Source organism: Pholcus phalangioides, unplaced genomic scaffold (assembly GCF_987345545.1).
Source record: "Pholcus phalangioides strain wild (caught in Gottingen) unplaced genomic scaffold, Ppha-v1.0 ptg000029l_1, whole genome shotgun sequence".
In the NCBI taxonomy this organism is placed as follows: domain Eukaryota; kingdom Metazoa; phylum Arthropoda; class Arachnida; order Araneae; family Pholcidae; genus Pholcus; species Pholcus phalangioides.
In genome coordinates, this window is record NW_028301619.1 from 2,863,271 (window position 1) to 2,880,794 (window position 17,524).

The 17,524-nt window shown below is 35.6% G+C and overlaps 1 protein-coding gene across 2 annotated transcripts in view; it reads left to right on the forward strand.

The window, feature by feature from the left end:
* Nucleotides 1-17,524, forward strand: part of LOC149067585 (uncharacterized) — a 114,554-nt gene that overhangs the window by 10,890 nt on the left and 86,140 nt on the right. For both annotated transcript variants that reach the window (XM_089252568.1, XM_089252569.1), the window contains exon 5: nt 10,776-10,997. In XM_089252568.1, coding sequence (XP_089108694.1) covers nt 10,776-10,997 — 222 coding nt within the window. The remainder of the gene's footprint in view (nt 1-10,775; nt 10,998-17,524) is intronic.

Here is a 17,524-nt window from a genome sequence, read left to right on the forward strand (position 1 = left end):
AGTTCTGCTTTGCTTCGCTGGACACCTACTCACCTTCCCACCTCTACTTGTGACTATTTGGGAAGGCGGTGAATAACACTGTAAATAGGAAGGTTAGACAATCATATATTTTTTTACTTCAGTGGTAGTCTGTGTGGAAAAAACACAAAAATAAATAATATGGTTTAATAATTATATATTATTCATGATAGAAGACACATGACACTTTCATACGTTTACGAAACGTGAATTTAAAAAAAAAAAAATTTTCTCTCCTCTCTTTTTATACTCCAAAATTCACTGCCCATCCAAATGTGCTGCCTGCTTAGCCCCCCCCCCCCCCCGTAAATACACTACTGCATTCAGCACAACAACAAATTAAATCCATTCTAATCTAAATTAATTATAAACCTCCTGTGTTTTCCAAGTGCGTTTTAATAATCTCCACTCTATTATAATTTAAATTAAGCACTTGCCTGACTTGCCTGTGTCAAACACAGGCATCCGCTTTTTCCCCCAAAATTGACTTGCCCCATTGAGCAAGCACAGGTACCATAATCTTTGCCCCTAGAGGGCACTAATGGAAAAAGTAAACATGTACATAAATCTGCAAAAACAATATGGCTTTATGCAACAGCAGTATGATATATCTAGATATATAATCTTTTAATCTAACTACATAGATGCATAATCTATCTAGTTCAGTTACCTAAACCACCTAAAAATTAGACTATTTATATTACATGCAAAAACATTCAAAAAAAAATTTTAATTTCAAAAAATATAAGTAAATCAAAATTTTGAGATTTTTAAATTGAGAAATTAAGTACGATTTTCTGTAATTTTCTGTTATTCCTAGTCATAGACACATGAATAGAATGAAAAAAACAAAAAAAACTGACATTTTTTTCTGCACAGAAAACAATTCCATCAGGCAAGTGGTTAATTCAAGATATACGGAAGACTGGATGTTGTGAAGCTATTTATTATTTGGGATGTTAATTTATTTTAATTTTTTAATTTTTTGTAAGGAAGGAAAAACTCATCTCTGCCTCTACCGGGAGTCGAACCCGGGTCCCTCGATTGCCGGACAAGTGCTCTGACCACTCATATAAATAACAAGTGGTTCATTGTTACTTTAAATATATTGTTGTATTTATCTACTTAAATGCAACGCTTTCCCAAAGCTGGACACTGAATAAATGCTACTACACACACAAAAGAACAATATATACCATTGGTCAGAGCTGTAGCCCTGGGGCAGACTTGTTCTTGGGGCCCCTTTGAAAAGTTTTATGCTGAAAAAAGGGGGTTTCCACCACTCACCCTTCTCTGCTCCTCTTCTCATTTTGCAGATTATTTCAAACAAGAAACAAGTGTACATGTTTTCCATGTGTGTACCCTTCCAAAATAAGCGTACTCTTCCGTTACAACCATACCACACATATTTTCGGCACCAAATTGGCGCATTTTGACTTGTTTCTTTTTTGCACACCTTGTTTTAAAAAAGAACAAATATATGGGCATAACACTAAAGAAAATATTTAACAGTAAACAGGATGCATAAATTCAAAGAAACTGGCAAAACAAAAAAGGCAGCAAGTGGTATGGTTATAAATGGAAGAGTACCTATTTTTTTGTATTGCCCTAGGACATTTTCCCAATTGCCCCCAGCCTAGTTGCAAGCCTGCCATTGGTGTATAAAGTATCTCATTATATACAGGGTGAAAACTTGAATCTGTTTCACCTCCAATAATTCATAAACTGTTGGTGATAGAAACATACTTTCAATTAGGAAAAGTATTTAAATTACATGCCTATCTTAGATGTGTTATTTATTTTACTAAGGGCAGTATATGTACCTGAAATTGACCATGACCCCCGCTCTGTCCCCATAGGGGATATAAGCTGGTCACCTAAAAAAAACATGTCCGCCCAACGTGGGGCTCAAACAGTATATGTACCATGATCCAAAATGGAATTTTTTATATGATCCCCCCCATCCTTTGACATTGAATTAGAAAGTTATTGCCCTTCTCTTCTAAGCCTAACAAAAAATTTTCATGTTTCCATGTGCAGTATTTACTGCAATATTTGTATTAAAAAAATCACTGAAAATGAAGAAAGGACGGTATAGGAAGTTTAGAATGAGCTTGTCCATCAGTTTCTTTGGTGACCACTCGACCACCACAGCGGCCACGCATTCATCAATAGCCGTCGAAATTCGCAAAATGTTTTCTGTTCCTGCATTTTTTTAGCGGTTCTGTTTTAGAGTTTGGAAAACTATTACTGTAGCCAGTTTTATTGGTCAAAATAGTGGCACCATCTATTGGGAAAATCGGGATAAGTGACGTCACTAAAGCTGCGTGCACAGATGTCCTCCTTTCTTAGTCTTCAGATCTGGTAACCCTAGTCATTTGGTCAAGGTTTGGCAGGGCTTTCCATGGAGAGAGCTCTATTATTCTTTCCTCTTTAGGCACTTTCTATCCTGCACAGATACAAGATACCCTTAGTACTGAGAAACATGGGAGAAGGAAGAAAGGGGACAGTGTTAGCACAGGTTATATTAAGCTCATTGTGGCGGCACTGAAAAACAGTGGATACTGATGCTGCCATCTACCTTCTACCTTTTAAATCTGTTGTATCTTTTTAAATTACAATATATATAAGTATATATATTTATAACTTTGTCGTTAAACTATAACACACCTTTTAAATTAGAATATAATATTGAAAGAAGAGTATGAATTTTCACAATTTGCAAAAAACCATTGCCGATGTCAACTGCTGAACCAAAATGATGATTTTCAATGTTGTTAAAATATTAATTAGGCTCACTGCTCAAATAATTTATGTTAATGTTGCATTGATATAGAGCATTATTATTTTTGTACTACATAGATATACAGATAATGTGAAAAACAATTCGAAAACAAAGATAAAAGTTTTGAAATAGACCTACTTTACTAATTGTACATATTGTCATTGATAGATGGCAGTAAATATTTTAAACTCTGCCCCCCTCCCAAAAATATCCAACCACGAGCCGCCACTACTCAGAAGAGATAGCAAGCTATTTTTTACATGTTAACTGGTGGGGATTTTGCCCCACCAATGAAGATAAAAAATTATCACTGGTGGGGCAAAGCCCTTTTCTTGTTTTCCTGAAGCAGCTTCAACTTCAAACCCTAGCAATATGAAAGGAGTCGAAGAAAAAGCTATCACAAAAAGATTTCGCCATTTGCGAGACTGATTTTTTATGACATCTTTTTTTTGAAGAAGGAAAAGGAAATTTCAACTTAAAAGATGAGTTTTCCAGGGACCGACTTCTCTGGAATAGGTCTTTCGCTCTCATAAAAAGTCAGACAAAGAACAGGTGGAGGATGGCCGAGGTGAAGAATATGACCATTGATTGATTTTTTTTTTGATGCTCATTAAAATGAAAATGATTTAATTATATAACTCTGGTAGTAGAAAGGTTCTAAATTTACCGGGTTGTCATCAGATTCAGGGGTTAAAACATTCTATTTTAGAGCAATATAGATAGATAAACATCAGTGTAGTAGCACAAGACCATTCAAATTCGAACATTGGGTGGTCTCCAGATCCGAAGAGAGGGGAATGAAGAAAAAAAATACAGTGGAGAGAGAGAACCCTGTTTATATGACTTTTGAGGGACTAGATCACAGCATAGTTTTTATTTATCCCTGGTTCTCCCATAATTTTTATTTAACTTTTGGATTACGCTTAAAAGTTATCTGAATATGAAAAAAACAAAAAAAGGTCATGAGATTATGATTTTTCCATAAATTTAATTCAATGATGACTTCGCCTTTACTTTAATCCCTCTCTCTCTTTCAGGATTTGTACGATTATTTTACAAATAACAAAAAAAGAAGAAAATTAAAAACAAATTTGTAAGATTTTCTGTAAACAATACTGTTTATAGTGAGATAGATGGCTTTTTTCTCAGCCCGAGATATCAATGAAACAGTTATTTTCTGGATATTATGCTGAGGTGAACTCGGAAAGAAAAGTCACCAAGTCTCCACCAGGACTCGAACCCTGTCCCTCTTGCATACCAGGCAAGCATGCTACCATCTACACCACTGGAGACATGACCCTGCCTTCCTTATTTCACGCCCTGTGGCGTGAGGCACTGAAGTAGAGGCATTAATAGCCTCTCTTAACTTCAGGAAATGGCCCTCGGGTGGGACAGTTTAAAGTGAGATAGATGGCTTTATTCTCAGCCCGAAATATCAAGGAAACAGTTATTTTCCAGATATTATGCTGAGGTAAACTCGGAAAGAAAAGTCATCAGAGTTAAGAGAAGCTACTAATGCCTCTACTTCGGCGCCTCATGCCACAGGGTGTGAAATAAGGAAGGCAGGGTCATATCTCCAGTGGTGTAGATGGTAGCATGCTTGCCCGGTATGCAAGAGGGCTTGGGTTGAGTCCCAATGAAGACTTGATGACTTTTCTTTCCGAGTTCACCTCCGCATAATATCCGGAAAATTACTGATTCCTTTCGAATACTGTTTATATTGGCAGATTTATTTTTTATTATATTTTTTTGTAACCGTCTCCAAAAGTAACTCAGCATATTTAATTCCTTCAAAAGTTTCACTCTTTCATAGATCCAGATTTTTTTATCGAAATTTTCATTTTACGTTAAATAGAGGAGGAGAGGGGGGGGGAAGGAGTGGGGCTTTTCTTTTTATCAGAAATTAAGAAAAACTGATTCCACGCAGCCAGCTAGCAAGCAAGATGCCACAACCAAAGGAAATTCTACTGAAAATGAAAGAACAAACTCATATGTTGTACTTGTTTCTCATCAGCAGACCAGTTGCAAATACTTCAGGAATAATAATGTGAAACGAAGCACTGACACAATGGAAAAAACTCAGAAGGAAAATGTAGTATGCGAAAAAGACATATGGTCTGTGTACAACTAGTATAGTTGCCTTTCGACAAATGTAAATTGTTTTGTTTATGGCTCGTAGTTCTCAAAAACTTACAGTAAGCAAACCTTTTTAGAGCCCACTTTAAAGGGGTCATCAGCTGGCTGAATGTGTTTATATATCCATTTACAATCATACTAAAAATTATGGCGTATAGTAAATTAAATATTTTAACATTAATATGTATAGGAATAAACTGTGACCAAAGCCAAACATGTATAATGAATGAGTAAGTCATATAAATGAGAGTCGTATTAACAAATTTTCCACTGTATTGTGGTTTTATGAGTGTTTCTGTGTATACTGAACCCCACTATGTGATTATACAATGCTTGAAGAGTGATTCCGTCACTATTGAATCTCAAATATTTCTAAAAATTAGAGGGGGAGAATGGCATGCCGTCTGTCTTTGGGAGGATGTGTTAGTGACAGTATCGCTTTGTGATGAAGCTAGCCAATGGTCACTCAAGCGGGGCCATACATTAATAACAGACCATAAAAAATACCAATTAAGACCTGGAGTATCATATGTCAATGCCTTTTTAGGAGAAGCTGTGTTACGCAAGATGAAATTCAAGATGATTATAACCGGGAATTTCATGTTGAGAATTTATTATTCCCCAATGCGGACTTGTGTAAAATTACATTTTGTTCAGATTTTTTTTTAAATTGAATATTTGTTTTTCATCTCTTGTTGTGTTCTTTTCGGTTTGTTTTCTTGTTATCATTGAAAAAGGATAGAAATCAACATCTATATTTTAACATCGGAAAATATATAGAATTTTTTCTTGTTTTTATTTTCCATTCTAAAGTTTCAGTGTTTGCATGAGTTTCTTTAGTTGCTGCTCAAGCTAGAACAGTTGACAAGTTAGTTATTTTCCAACTGGATCAGGCCTTTTTCTTGGCCATTGGGATGGAAAAAATACCCTTCTAGTTGTTTATTCTTTTCAAAAAAAATTCTGTATACTATTCGTCTATTATTAAATCACATGAAAATACAGAAATATTCCAGGAAATACGAGATGTATGGTCATCCAAATAATGATTAAAATTCTGGTTTAAGTCCGGTTTCTAGTTGTTTTCGATAAAGAGATGAATCTATTTTTTGAAAAAAATTATAATTTTTCTGCATATGCTATACAATTTAACCTTGCATCCTTTTTTACATGCAATAATTTTCTACCTCACATATGTTTTTTATATTGTTTTGAATCAATGCCAACACAATGTGTCATTACCCCCATTGTGCATAATTTTTGATTGCAGCAGGCTCTGTAAACTTCTGATAGATTTCTTGCTATGCTTTTTTTTAAGTTTGTACATCGCCGCCCTCCCTGTTTTGCAGGAAGTTACAATTAATTGATGAGTTTAATAATAATTTTATTAGTTAATACTTTTATTAATTAATTTATTAATATTTTTATTAATTAACAATTTTACTAAAATTTGAAATTTTCGCCTTCTATGTCATTTGTACGAATACACTGGAGTTTACTCCGCTTCGAGTGCCCTTTGTTTCTAGTGCCCACAGTTTAAATTTCTTATAAAATGTCCTGAGAGATAGGGCAGTAACTTTCTAATTAGAAGTCAGGACAGAAGTGGTCGTATGAAATATTAAATTTTTATCTTACATATATATATGGGCCATAGTAAAATAAATGATACATTTAAAATGGGCATATTATTTAACTACTTTTGTAATTGAAAGTAGCGTTTCTTTAACAGTGGTTTACAAGTTATTTAAGGTGAAATTGTGAGAGAGACGTACAAGTTTCCATCCTACAACTTATATATATAATTATATAGGGTGCTTATGATTAAAGTTGCAAATTTCTGAGCTATCTGGTGCCTCAACTATTCATTAAGAAGCTATGGAACTTAGGGGAACACCTTGATGAAGGGATTGAAAAGAAATTGAAAGCAGGAAAAAAAATCAGTTTCAACATATTCACCATTAGAGGATGTTTTCTATTCAAATTGCAAAGCATATGCTAATTCTTTTGCGAAACTGCTCGAGCTTCATGGCAGGATATCTAAACATCCTCCACAGAACCATTTCTATGCAAATATTGGAGGCTTGGGCCCTATACAAGAGGACTCTTATGATCATGCAACTTCTACTTACATTTTCTTTTTCTTCATTTAATTGTATGTCAATAGTGTATGTAAGGGGCAGTTCCCCTCTCATTAGAGGATTCTAGGTTAGAGAATAATGCAAGCATGTGTAGTGCATTCAGTGATTTTTTTTCGTGTCAGTTTGTAATGGAGAAAATGATATTCAATGCATGATTTTGCATGGGGCAATAAAATCCTCAATGATATTCAAGTGGAAGATGTGAAGGCCCTAAATCTTCTAAAGTATGTATGTTCAAGCAAAGCACCAGGACCAGATGATATTTATTCTATAGTCCGTTTCAGGTTAACTTTGCAGTGAAAGGGAAGCTACGAGGGAACCGCATCACTCGTTGCTATGGGAACGAAAGCTTCTTAACCAATGTATCGATGCGGGGCCTCGGTAAGGTATGGCTGATTCTCGCCAATCTCACTGAGAAAAATATTTTTTACATGTAACGTAATTGCACAGTTAAATTAGTAATAATTATAGAATTAAAAAGAAAACCATTGCCGATACTTTCAGAAATTAAAGTGAGGTTTTTGAAATCATTTTCGTGTTTCATCGTGTTTTAAAATTTGGAAAAAGTAATTATCTTCTATCAGAGTGTCACTTACTCTTCATTGATGTGCCGTAAGTAACACTAAAAACTTCAAAAAACAGTCATATTTTTCTGCAATATTTCCCATCCCTCAGCTGAAATTTATTTACAAAAAAAAAATCCAAACAATATTATGAAAGCAACGTATAATTTTAAAATACTGTATATTAACCATGGCTCTCAAAAACTTGGGGATTTTTAATTTTTTCTTAAATTTAAATGGAAAAAAATTAACGTTTAATAAAATTGAGAAGAAGCAGATTAACTATGTTTTCACGTGTAAATGCAGGAATATCACCAAATAATAATAATGATACGGAAAAGTTTAGAATTTTTCTACTCACTTTTCTTGCCGAAATTTTCTTCGCTCGACCTTACCCCCTTCCCCGAACGGTATACGTCGATGCCACTTGTTTTCACAACATCTTTAGTCTTTTGTTACGGTTAATGTGCGGCTCATGGTTATTATGGATAATTCTTATCGAGTTTTGTTTACAGTGAGTATTCAAAAACCAAAAACATAGTATTCAGGAATGGAAGACCAGAGAAATTTAGCGTGGCTATTTCTGGTGAAAATAAAGACACAACTGTCACATAAAAGATGAAAGCCCAAACCGCTGTGGACCCCCCCTCCCTCATTTGTTTTATCTGAAGAGACACTAAAGGCAAGGGGCATCTGAAGAAACAGGTGGGTTGAAGATGGCGTCCGTTCGTGTGAGTGGAAGCCGCGACTCTGTCAACACTCTCCGTGATCGGAAACTAAAACTATCCCATAAACATGGCAAAAAATAAATAATTGAAAAAAAGGAGGACCTAAAACCAAAACTTCTGCACCCATAGAGGGCCTCTCATAACAATATCGGTGCTCTCATAGAAGAGAAACACTGAAACACTTCTTGTAATCTATGAGTGAATATCTGAACTCACTGAAGTCTATTTTTGGGAGAAAATAAAACTGATTGAATATTCGTTTTTATGTAAGCCTATAACTGCATGTAAAACAATGAAAAATTGTATCGTTATGGAAAATTCAACCAAATAACGAAAAAATATATATATATACAGCATACAATTGTGTAACGGAAAAAACACGACAGTGATATTGGCGGGGAAAATTTCTAGGATATCGCATCAGAGTGTCGTTGCCGTTGCTATGGATTTTTGATAACGGTAACCAATATTTTTTATAATTTAAAAATTTTAAACAAGTAAACACTGGTTCAAAACGATGTTTTTTCAGTATTTTTTTCAAAATCATATAAAAAAATGAAATATTCTGTATAAAGGTTCATCTTAAACCTCCGATATATGAGAACTATATTTTGCAGTGAAGGAATACACTCTACCTTTCTCTTCACTGCAAAGTTAACCTGAAACAGACTATAGAGTCCTTAGGAATGTGCTAATGAATTGTTGGGGCCAGTCCTTCAGATTTACAGGAGTAGTGTTGCTGAGGGTATCCTACCACAAGAGACTGGAAGTTCGCTAATGTAGTTCTGATACTTAAAAAAGGGTAGTATAGAAGCTGTGTCCAATTATCGTCAAGCAAGCTTGACGTGCTCCCTCTCGAAAATTTTGGAAATTATTAAAAGGCAATTAGTGAAGTGTCTAGATGAGAATTATTTAACTGTCAGAAAATTAGCATGGGTTCAGGAAGAGGAAGTCATGTGCAACCAACCTCCTGTGCTTCAATGATCACATGACTAAAGCTTTGGGTAAGGGCAAAAATTTAGATGTTGTTTACCTTGATTTCCAGAAGACATTCGAGAACATTCATCCAACATGGTAAACTTTTGAAGAGTTCACAAAAGATTTGGATTGGGGGCAACTTGCTGAATTGGATAGAATCATGGTTAAGAAATTGATCACAACAAGTTATGGTGAACAGGGAGTTCTCGGATTGGGCAGGTGTCACAAGTTGAGTCCCTCAGGAAGTGCCCTTGAGTCCATACTTTCTTCAATTTTTATTGATGAACTCGATCAGGATATTGATGGGATTGTTAGCAAATTCGCAGATGGCATGAAGCTAATTGGAGTAGTCTGGAATCAAAGCAATAGGGACCAGACCAACTTGAGTATGATTGCAACATGGGCTAATAAATGGAGCATGACCTTTAATGTTGATAAGTGCACGTTTGCTCATTTTGATTTGAACAACCCACATTTCACTAACAAATTGAATGGTATTACTTTCTTGGATGCAACCACCACAGTAGCACACTATATCGTTAGTCTATTTGGACCAGTACGATATGCTAACAATGTAGTTTGTTATTAAGTCACTGATTTGGGAATTCTCATTGACAAGCAGCTTAAGTTTTCCGAACATTGCTCAACTGTGATCAAAAATGTGATAGAATGCTCAGTTTCATTTTCAAAAAGGTCTCTTCGTGTTCTCCTAAAGTCATTCTTTTTTTTCGAAGCTTAATTCATCCTGGACTGGAGTATGCTGTAAGGTTTTGGAGACCATACCTGCAGAGGGACATAGACATAGTTCAGAATCGGCAATAAAATATGAGTCCCGATCTAATTAGCTCTCATGTGCAGAAAATGACTGTGGCGCAACAAGAATGATCAAATGAGATACTTCATTTTTTGAAGATGTTTACATTGGAAAAATGCAGGTGTCAGAGGGATATCATCACAGTGTTTCAAATTTTCAATGGGATGAATCATGACATTATTATGCCGTCAATTGACTGCTTCGACAAGAGAACACTAGTATTGATTAATAATGGATAACTCCAGGTTGTGGTGTCACAGAATTTTTCTCTAATAGGTTGTAAATAAATGGAATAGCTTACTTCTGGGGATAGTGAATTCTAACACAATTGACATGTTTAAAAAGAAATATGATAAATATATTGGGGTAAATCAAGAAGCTATCCATATCTGGATAAACAACCATAAATATTTTTTATGTGGGCAGTGTATTATATTTTATCATGTGTATGTAGTTTTATTATTGCACTTTTAATTGGGTTGCTGTATTTTAGAAACATATAACATCCATATTTGTTATGGGTATCTTTTTTCAGCCACCTCATTGGGTATTTTGCCTGTTGTGGCCTTGTATTTTTAATTGCCACTATTTCTAATATTTTCCTTTCTTTTCTTTTAGTGAGCTACAAGAAGAAATAAAAGAACTTACAGCACAGAGAAAACTTCTGTCGAAGAGAAAAGAGTTTAATGATAAGTGTTGCATTCATTGCTGCTCTCCTTTCAACCTCTTATTTCGCAGAAAACTTCAGTGTTATGATTGCCACTTTTGGGTTTGTAGATCCTGTGTTTCATGGGACATTGAGAACAAGATTTGGTTATGTGATGTCTGCGAAAAACAAAGGTGAGATATTTTTACTATTATTGGCATATTTTTTAGCTGTGCAAATACAAATCCAAGGCCACAACAGGCAAAATGCCCAACGAGGTGGCTGAGAAAAAGATGCCCATAACAAATATGGATGTCATACATTTCAAAAATACAGCAACCCAATTAAAAATGCAATTACAAACAATATATATACATGATGAAATATTATACAATGCCCATAAAGAATACTATACCATAGCTTCTCTATTTACCCCAACATGTTTATCGTATTTCTTTCTAAACGTGTCAATTGTGTTACAATTAACTACCTCCAGGGGTAAGCTATTCCATTTATTAACAACCCTATTAGAGAAAAATTCCCTGCAAACCTTGCATTGTCCCTTACCAATCAATACTGGTGTCCCCTTGTAAAAGCAGTCGATTGACGGACTACTAATGATTCATGGTCCATCCCATTGAACTTTTGAACACTTCAAGCATTTCGCCCGGACACCTGCGTTCATCCAATGTAAACATATTCAAAAAATTAAGTCTCTTCATAACTCAAGCCTGTGTGCCAATAAGGGACACGTGTAGCTCTTCTCTGTACCCCATTTAACTAAGTCTATGTCCCTCTGTAGGTATTGGTCTCCAAAACCTCACAGCATACTCCAGTCCAGAACAAACTAAGCCTCGGAAAATCTGAAGAATGACTTTCTGAGAACGCGAAGAGACCTTTTTGAAAATGAAACCAAGCATTCTATTCACTTTTTTGACCACCATTGAACAATGCTCAGAAAACGTAAGGCACTTGTCAATGAGAATTCCCAAATCTGTGACCCTAGTTGCATCAAGGATAGTGACACCATTCAACTCGTATGAGAACCGTGGGTTGTTCGAACCAGAATGAGCGACCATGCACTTGTCTACGCTAAACATCCTTCTCCATTCAATTGCCCATGCTGCAATCCTGTTTAAGTTGGTCTGGAGCTACTCCCTATCTCTTTGATTCCCCATTACCCCCATTAGCTTCACATCATCTGCGAATTTCCTAGCAATCCCATCGATACCCTGATCAAGTAACACTAAAACAATAGGCCCAAATAGAAAAAAACAAAAATTACTGAGAGTACCCGGAAAAAAGTATACACTGTTTGTAAACACTAACATCCAAAAAAAACCCATAAACTTATATTAAAGAAGCGGGGAAAACACAAACCTGGCAAAAGTACAATGCACAATGAAAATGAAATGAGAGTGAGAAAAAAATTTAATTGGATCGAAAATTAAAAAAAATTGAAAGCAATAAAAAAAACTTATCTCGCAAATCCAACAATGTGCAGTCCTACAAATTCGCTGACAAAATCAAAATATAGAGTAAATTAAACACACAATCTAGAAAAATAAAGAAAACACTGCAGAGTATGACCCAAAAATAAAAAACACACAAAGTAAAACTCACGAGAATGAAGAAAGACACAAAATGGTGCACCGATGTGATGGATAATCCTTTGGTAATCCCCCTACAATGGTTCCAAGTAGAACTAGTGTGATTGGTCGGCGAACGGAGCGCGATAAAAGCACGTCCGATCCCAACCGCAGCCAAGATGAGAATGAAAAGTTTGTAGTTTTCCTGTGGGTGGGTTTGAACCCATGCAGCCTGAACTGTTCCCATCGCTAACTTCATGTCTTACCAACCCACCACAATAGCACTGACAAAAACTGTACAGTAGAACCTAGATTATTCAAACTGATGTAGACCTTATTAGATTTTAAGGTTAAATAAAACAAAGACTAGGAAAAATTATGGAAATTATGTATTTTTATAAAGGTTAAAAATCACCTTTTTAAAATTTTAATACAAATTTTTATACAATTTAACAAAAATATCAAATAGAAACAGAATAGAATTACATTAATTAAAATACTCTATTGTACTTACAATTTAAAACATTTCTAATGTCGAAGGTTTTAATAACTGGCTGTTGCGAAGGGGAATTTTTGGAAAGAGAAAATGCAACTGTTTTTGTGGGGAATCGAATCCAGGTCCTTTCATTTTCCAGGTGAATGCCCTAGACCACTAGACTACAAAGGCAACAAATCTCTCAATCTTTTTTGGAGCTTGTGTGCACTGAATGAGCCGTACATGGACAGCCGGACCTGACTTAGGCCAAGCTCATATTTCTAATGTCATTGTACATAGAATAAAATACCTCTTAACGGTCACCCCTCAGATGCGGTGGCCCCTGTATTATGGCCAAATAAAAATATCCTTGCAAAAACTCCATTTAAATAGTGTATTTCGAACCCCTGTTTAACGAAGAGAAAAAATTGATGGCATCGAATACACAGTGAAAAATATGAGTTCTTACTCTTGCAAATGAATTTGATGTCTGGAGGACACGGGTATGATCCATTTTGAAGCAAAAGGAACTTTGGCAAGAAAAATGGCTGGAAAAATGAAAATCAAGCTATGAAAAATAAATTTCAGAAGACAGAAGGACTTACCATAGACACAGTTGTATACAATTGGTTTGTTTCAGGAAGAAGAAAGAATTTACTTATTTCTGACCCGATTCTTCAAGAAAAAGCTCAAAAAGCTGCAGAAGAACTCAGTCTTATCAAATCCAATGCTTTAAATTGTTTGTTGGGTCATTTTCACCTGTATTACAAAATTTCATTTAAGAAATTGTGCTGTGAATCTGCTGATGCCAATGATAAGGTGTGCTAAGAATGGAGTAAAAAATTGCCAAATATAGTTGAAGGATATCCAGCTAATAATATATACCAGGTGACCAACACAGTGCCTTCTTAACGCATGGGCCCACCTGGGCTTCAAGAAAAGAGGGGCCTCACAAAAATGAAAACTGGTTCAAATTTTTGAGAATTCGCCAGTTAGGGCCTCAGAAAAATCACTTGGCACGGAGGCCCACGATGCTCTTAGGACAGCCCTGGACCAACAGCTGGCCAATTGTTGGAAGGAGTTGGAATACTCATCAATATCCCCGGAACACTGATTGATCAGTTTTTCCAAAAGATGTGAATTCAGTATATAAACTTTTTATAATATTCTGTAACTTTGTGTATCTGTGCAATAATTATGTATACTTTCATGACTGTAAACACATCTTATATTGTCAGAATTTTGTTCATTTGCAAAGAACCATTTCAGTTATTGTGTGATGAACTACTTGTCACAACCGGGATCTAAATGAGTACTACGAGCGAAAACAAAAAGAATCAAGAATATAAACTCAAAATATTGATTTTAATTGACAGAATTAATTTTAGCATTTAAATTTTGATTGAAATTTAACATCACCACAAATTCTGTAGTGTCCAGTCCTGGAGATTGGTATACCTTTGCGTCAGTAGGTCATCCATTGGATGGTCAGCTAATCCTTTGTCCTGTAGAGGAAACGGCCAGATTGGACATCAGGCAAGGCTGACAACAGCAGAGTTTGCCCATGGTTGAAGGTTCCCGGCTCCCCAGACAGAGTCTACAGACAGAAAAAGAAGTGTGAGACCATGGCAGATCAAAACTTTCTTTCTTTTAAACTTAGCTGAACTCTGCTCTATCGCCATGGGAAATTGATGCTCATGATGAGTCCCCCACCCACTACCAATTGAGTTGTGAGTGAGTGTGTGTACCTAACAGTCTGAGCACCTATATTGTTTTGCATGTGAATTTTTAGTGCTTCCATCTGTATTTCAAATTTTGAATGAAGTGTAATGATTGAATATGTGTGCAGTTCTAGGCCCGTTGCTCTCTGTGGCAAGACTATTTAACGGGTCCATCACTATTACCACTCAACCACCACAGTGGCTAATCAAAACTGCAGTTGAACTTTGAATGTGCCCAGACGATCTCTGCGTCGCCTTATATGCGACCGCCTACTGACGTAAAGGCGAATCACAGCATCTCATTAGCACATCCTCCAGAACTTCCCTATGTCACCATGATGCGTGTTGTTTACTGTAAACAACAACGATGAGGTGGGGCGTCTCCCGACAGTGACACAGATTCTGTTCGATAACCTCCGATCGCCTCAGAAGATGTGACTTGGTATAATAGGTGAATTTGTAATGGTACGGACCCACAGTGGGTGAAGAGGACTACCCCTTTCAAAATAAGTGCTTGTTGATTAATTTTGTTAAAAAATTATTTTTCTCACCATAATAGTATCATAATTATCCAATATCTATCCAATGTCATAGACTGTGTGATGCCGTACCATCTTTCGTAAATGTCCACCAATTGCTTCACCTCAATCAATGTTGTGTTGCTGTTCCCATGTCATCCTTCTGAAGGGAAGAAAATGAATTTGTAATATATGTAAATCTGGCTTGATCGGCACTGATTGGCTGCCTCCTCTATAGTTGCTGCTGTATAACATAAGGATTAGATTGACACAGGGCTTACTGCTCTTGATCGCTTCAGTTCTTAGATGATCGTCTAGGCGAATCGCAGAAGTACGTCAGAGCTATGGATTAGTTCTCTTGTCGATACCTTTCCAGTGTTGTCCACGAATGTTGCTTCTCAATGTAAGGATAATCAGATGAAAAGAGACAATTGACTCTGTTCAAAGGATTCAGAGAGGATGTCCGGAATATGGCTGGGACAGTACTTTTCATAGCCTGGATTTGATGATTGTTGATCATAATTCAAAGAAATATGTTGTGATAAATTTCATTTTGTTCATTTCTAAATTATAAATTTAACTGGTAAATTCTGTTAATTAAAAGTAATTTTTTTAGTTCATGATCTCGTTTCATTGGATTGTTTCATGATGATCATTTAGATCCTGGTTGTGACAAGTAGTTCGTCACAAATTTACTAATTATTGAAAAATATCTAATTCATAAATATAAAACCACTTATTTTTTAATAGGGTTGTCCCTTGCCACTCCCTGCAAGTCTATACCATTGCAATTGTTAATACTGCATTTTACAGTTTCAATAGGAACCCCCTCTTATCAGGGCCGAATCTAGAATCCTGCAAACTACGTGGCCATAGAAGGTGCCAACTGAAGGGGGCTGTTTTTTAGGGCACCAACTGAAGGGGAGGGGTGGTGAGTTTTTATCACCAAAATATTATTCCCTTGCACTTGAAAAATATCCAGAACTAACCCTGCCTCTGATGCGGTCACTCCTCTTTTACGGGAGAATTTTTTTTTTCTGTGAGTGTCCACAAAAGAGGGGTTTTACTGTACCTTCACATGACACATAGAATTTTTGTTACAATGAATGAATGAATGTGAAAATTTTTGTTACAAGCTGAGGTTGTAGGTGAACCAGTTTTTGCCAATGCAAAGTATTTCGTGTGTTTTATTGCTCTTCATTTTTCAAAATCAATATATGAAAAGTCTTGCTATAGTTTAATACTGCAAACAGAATTAGTAACTTCTACATGCAGCACTACTGATGAGCAAATGCAATAAAATGGATGCAGTAATATACTGAAGTTGAGCCTTTTGGGGTGGGAGTTGAATTCACATGTCTGGTGTGATTTCGCATATAAATACTAGTTAATTGGGACCAAAATATAGGAAAAACAAGTCTTTTACCTTTTTAATATGGCATACCACTATGGGAATTTCCTATGACTTCATAAAATTTAACTTGCCTTGTGACAGTAACACTTTCCTTAAAAGTGGTTGTAATCCAAAAAATCTGTACACATGAAAGTCGGAGTTAAACACTTTGAATGTTTTGATAACATCTTTTTCGGCCCATCAAAAGAAATAAGCTGCTTTTTAGTTTGGTGGCAAGAAAACAGTTTTCATCCATGGGTCAAAATAAATTTAGAGTTGCAGTCCAGGTACATTGTCATCAAAGAGCATCACATTTAAACTTGTTTTTTCAATACATCCACCTCGTTGGGCAATTTACCTGTTGTGTACTTTGTATTTAAGACTTTCAATAACGTTGGATTTCAGATATGAAATTGTGACCTCTCTACAAAAATGGCAGATGTCATGCGAGTCTTGGAATTACATTCCTAAATAAACGGCAAAGTTTCATTTTTATATCCCCTAGCTTCTCAAAAATCAGTGTAGTTTCATTACATAGTGTTCTAATAGAATAAATCATAATTCTTGCACTTGATTAACACTCAACAATCTCTATTATCTCAGTACCAATCCTGTGATTATGCTTGAATATAAGAAGTGTGTATTTTTCACAGAAAATTGTGTAACTCTGAAATCTCTTACACGTCAGGGAATTACTGTATTGCCAGACTTCATAGCTTTTAATGAAAGAATACCTTTGTCAATTATTTTTTTGCATACTTATTTTACAATAGAATTACCGTGCAGTCATTCTGACCACTTTTTAAAGTTTGGTGATTTTCCTCCATGACTTTTCCTAATTTGTCAGAAGTAATCTTTTGGTGCAAAAAAAAAATGTTTAAGTAATTCCTTGATTTTTGAAATTACTTTTACCTAGAATTAACAAGCAGTCATTTTGACTGCAGTTGAAAATTTTGTTGCTTAACCAGATTTTAAGCATACTATTAATGCATTCTTTAGAAAATAAAATTATCCACATTTTGTCT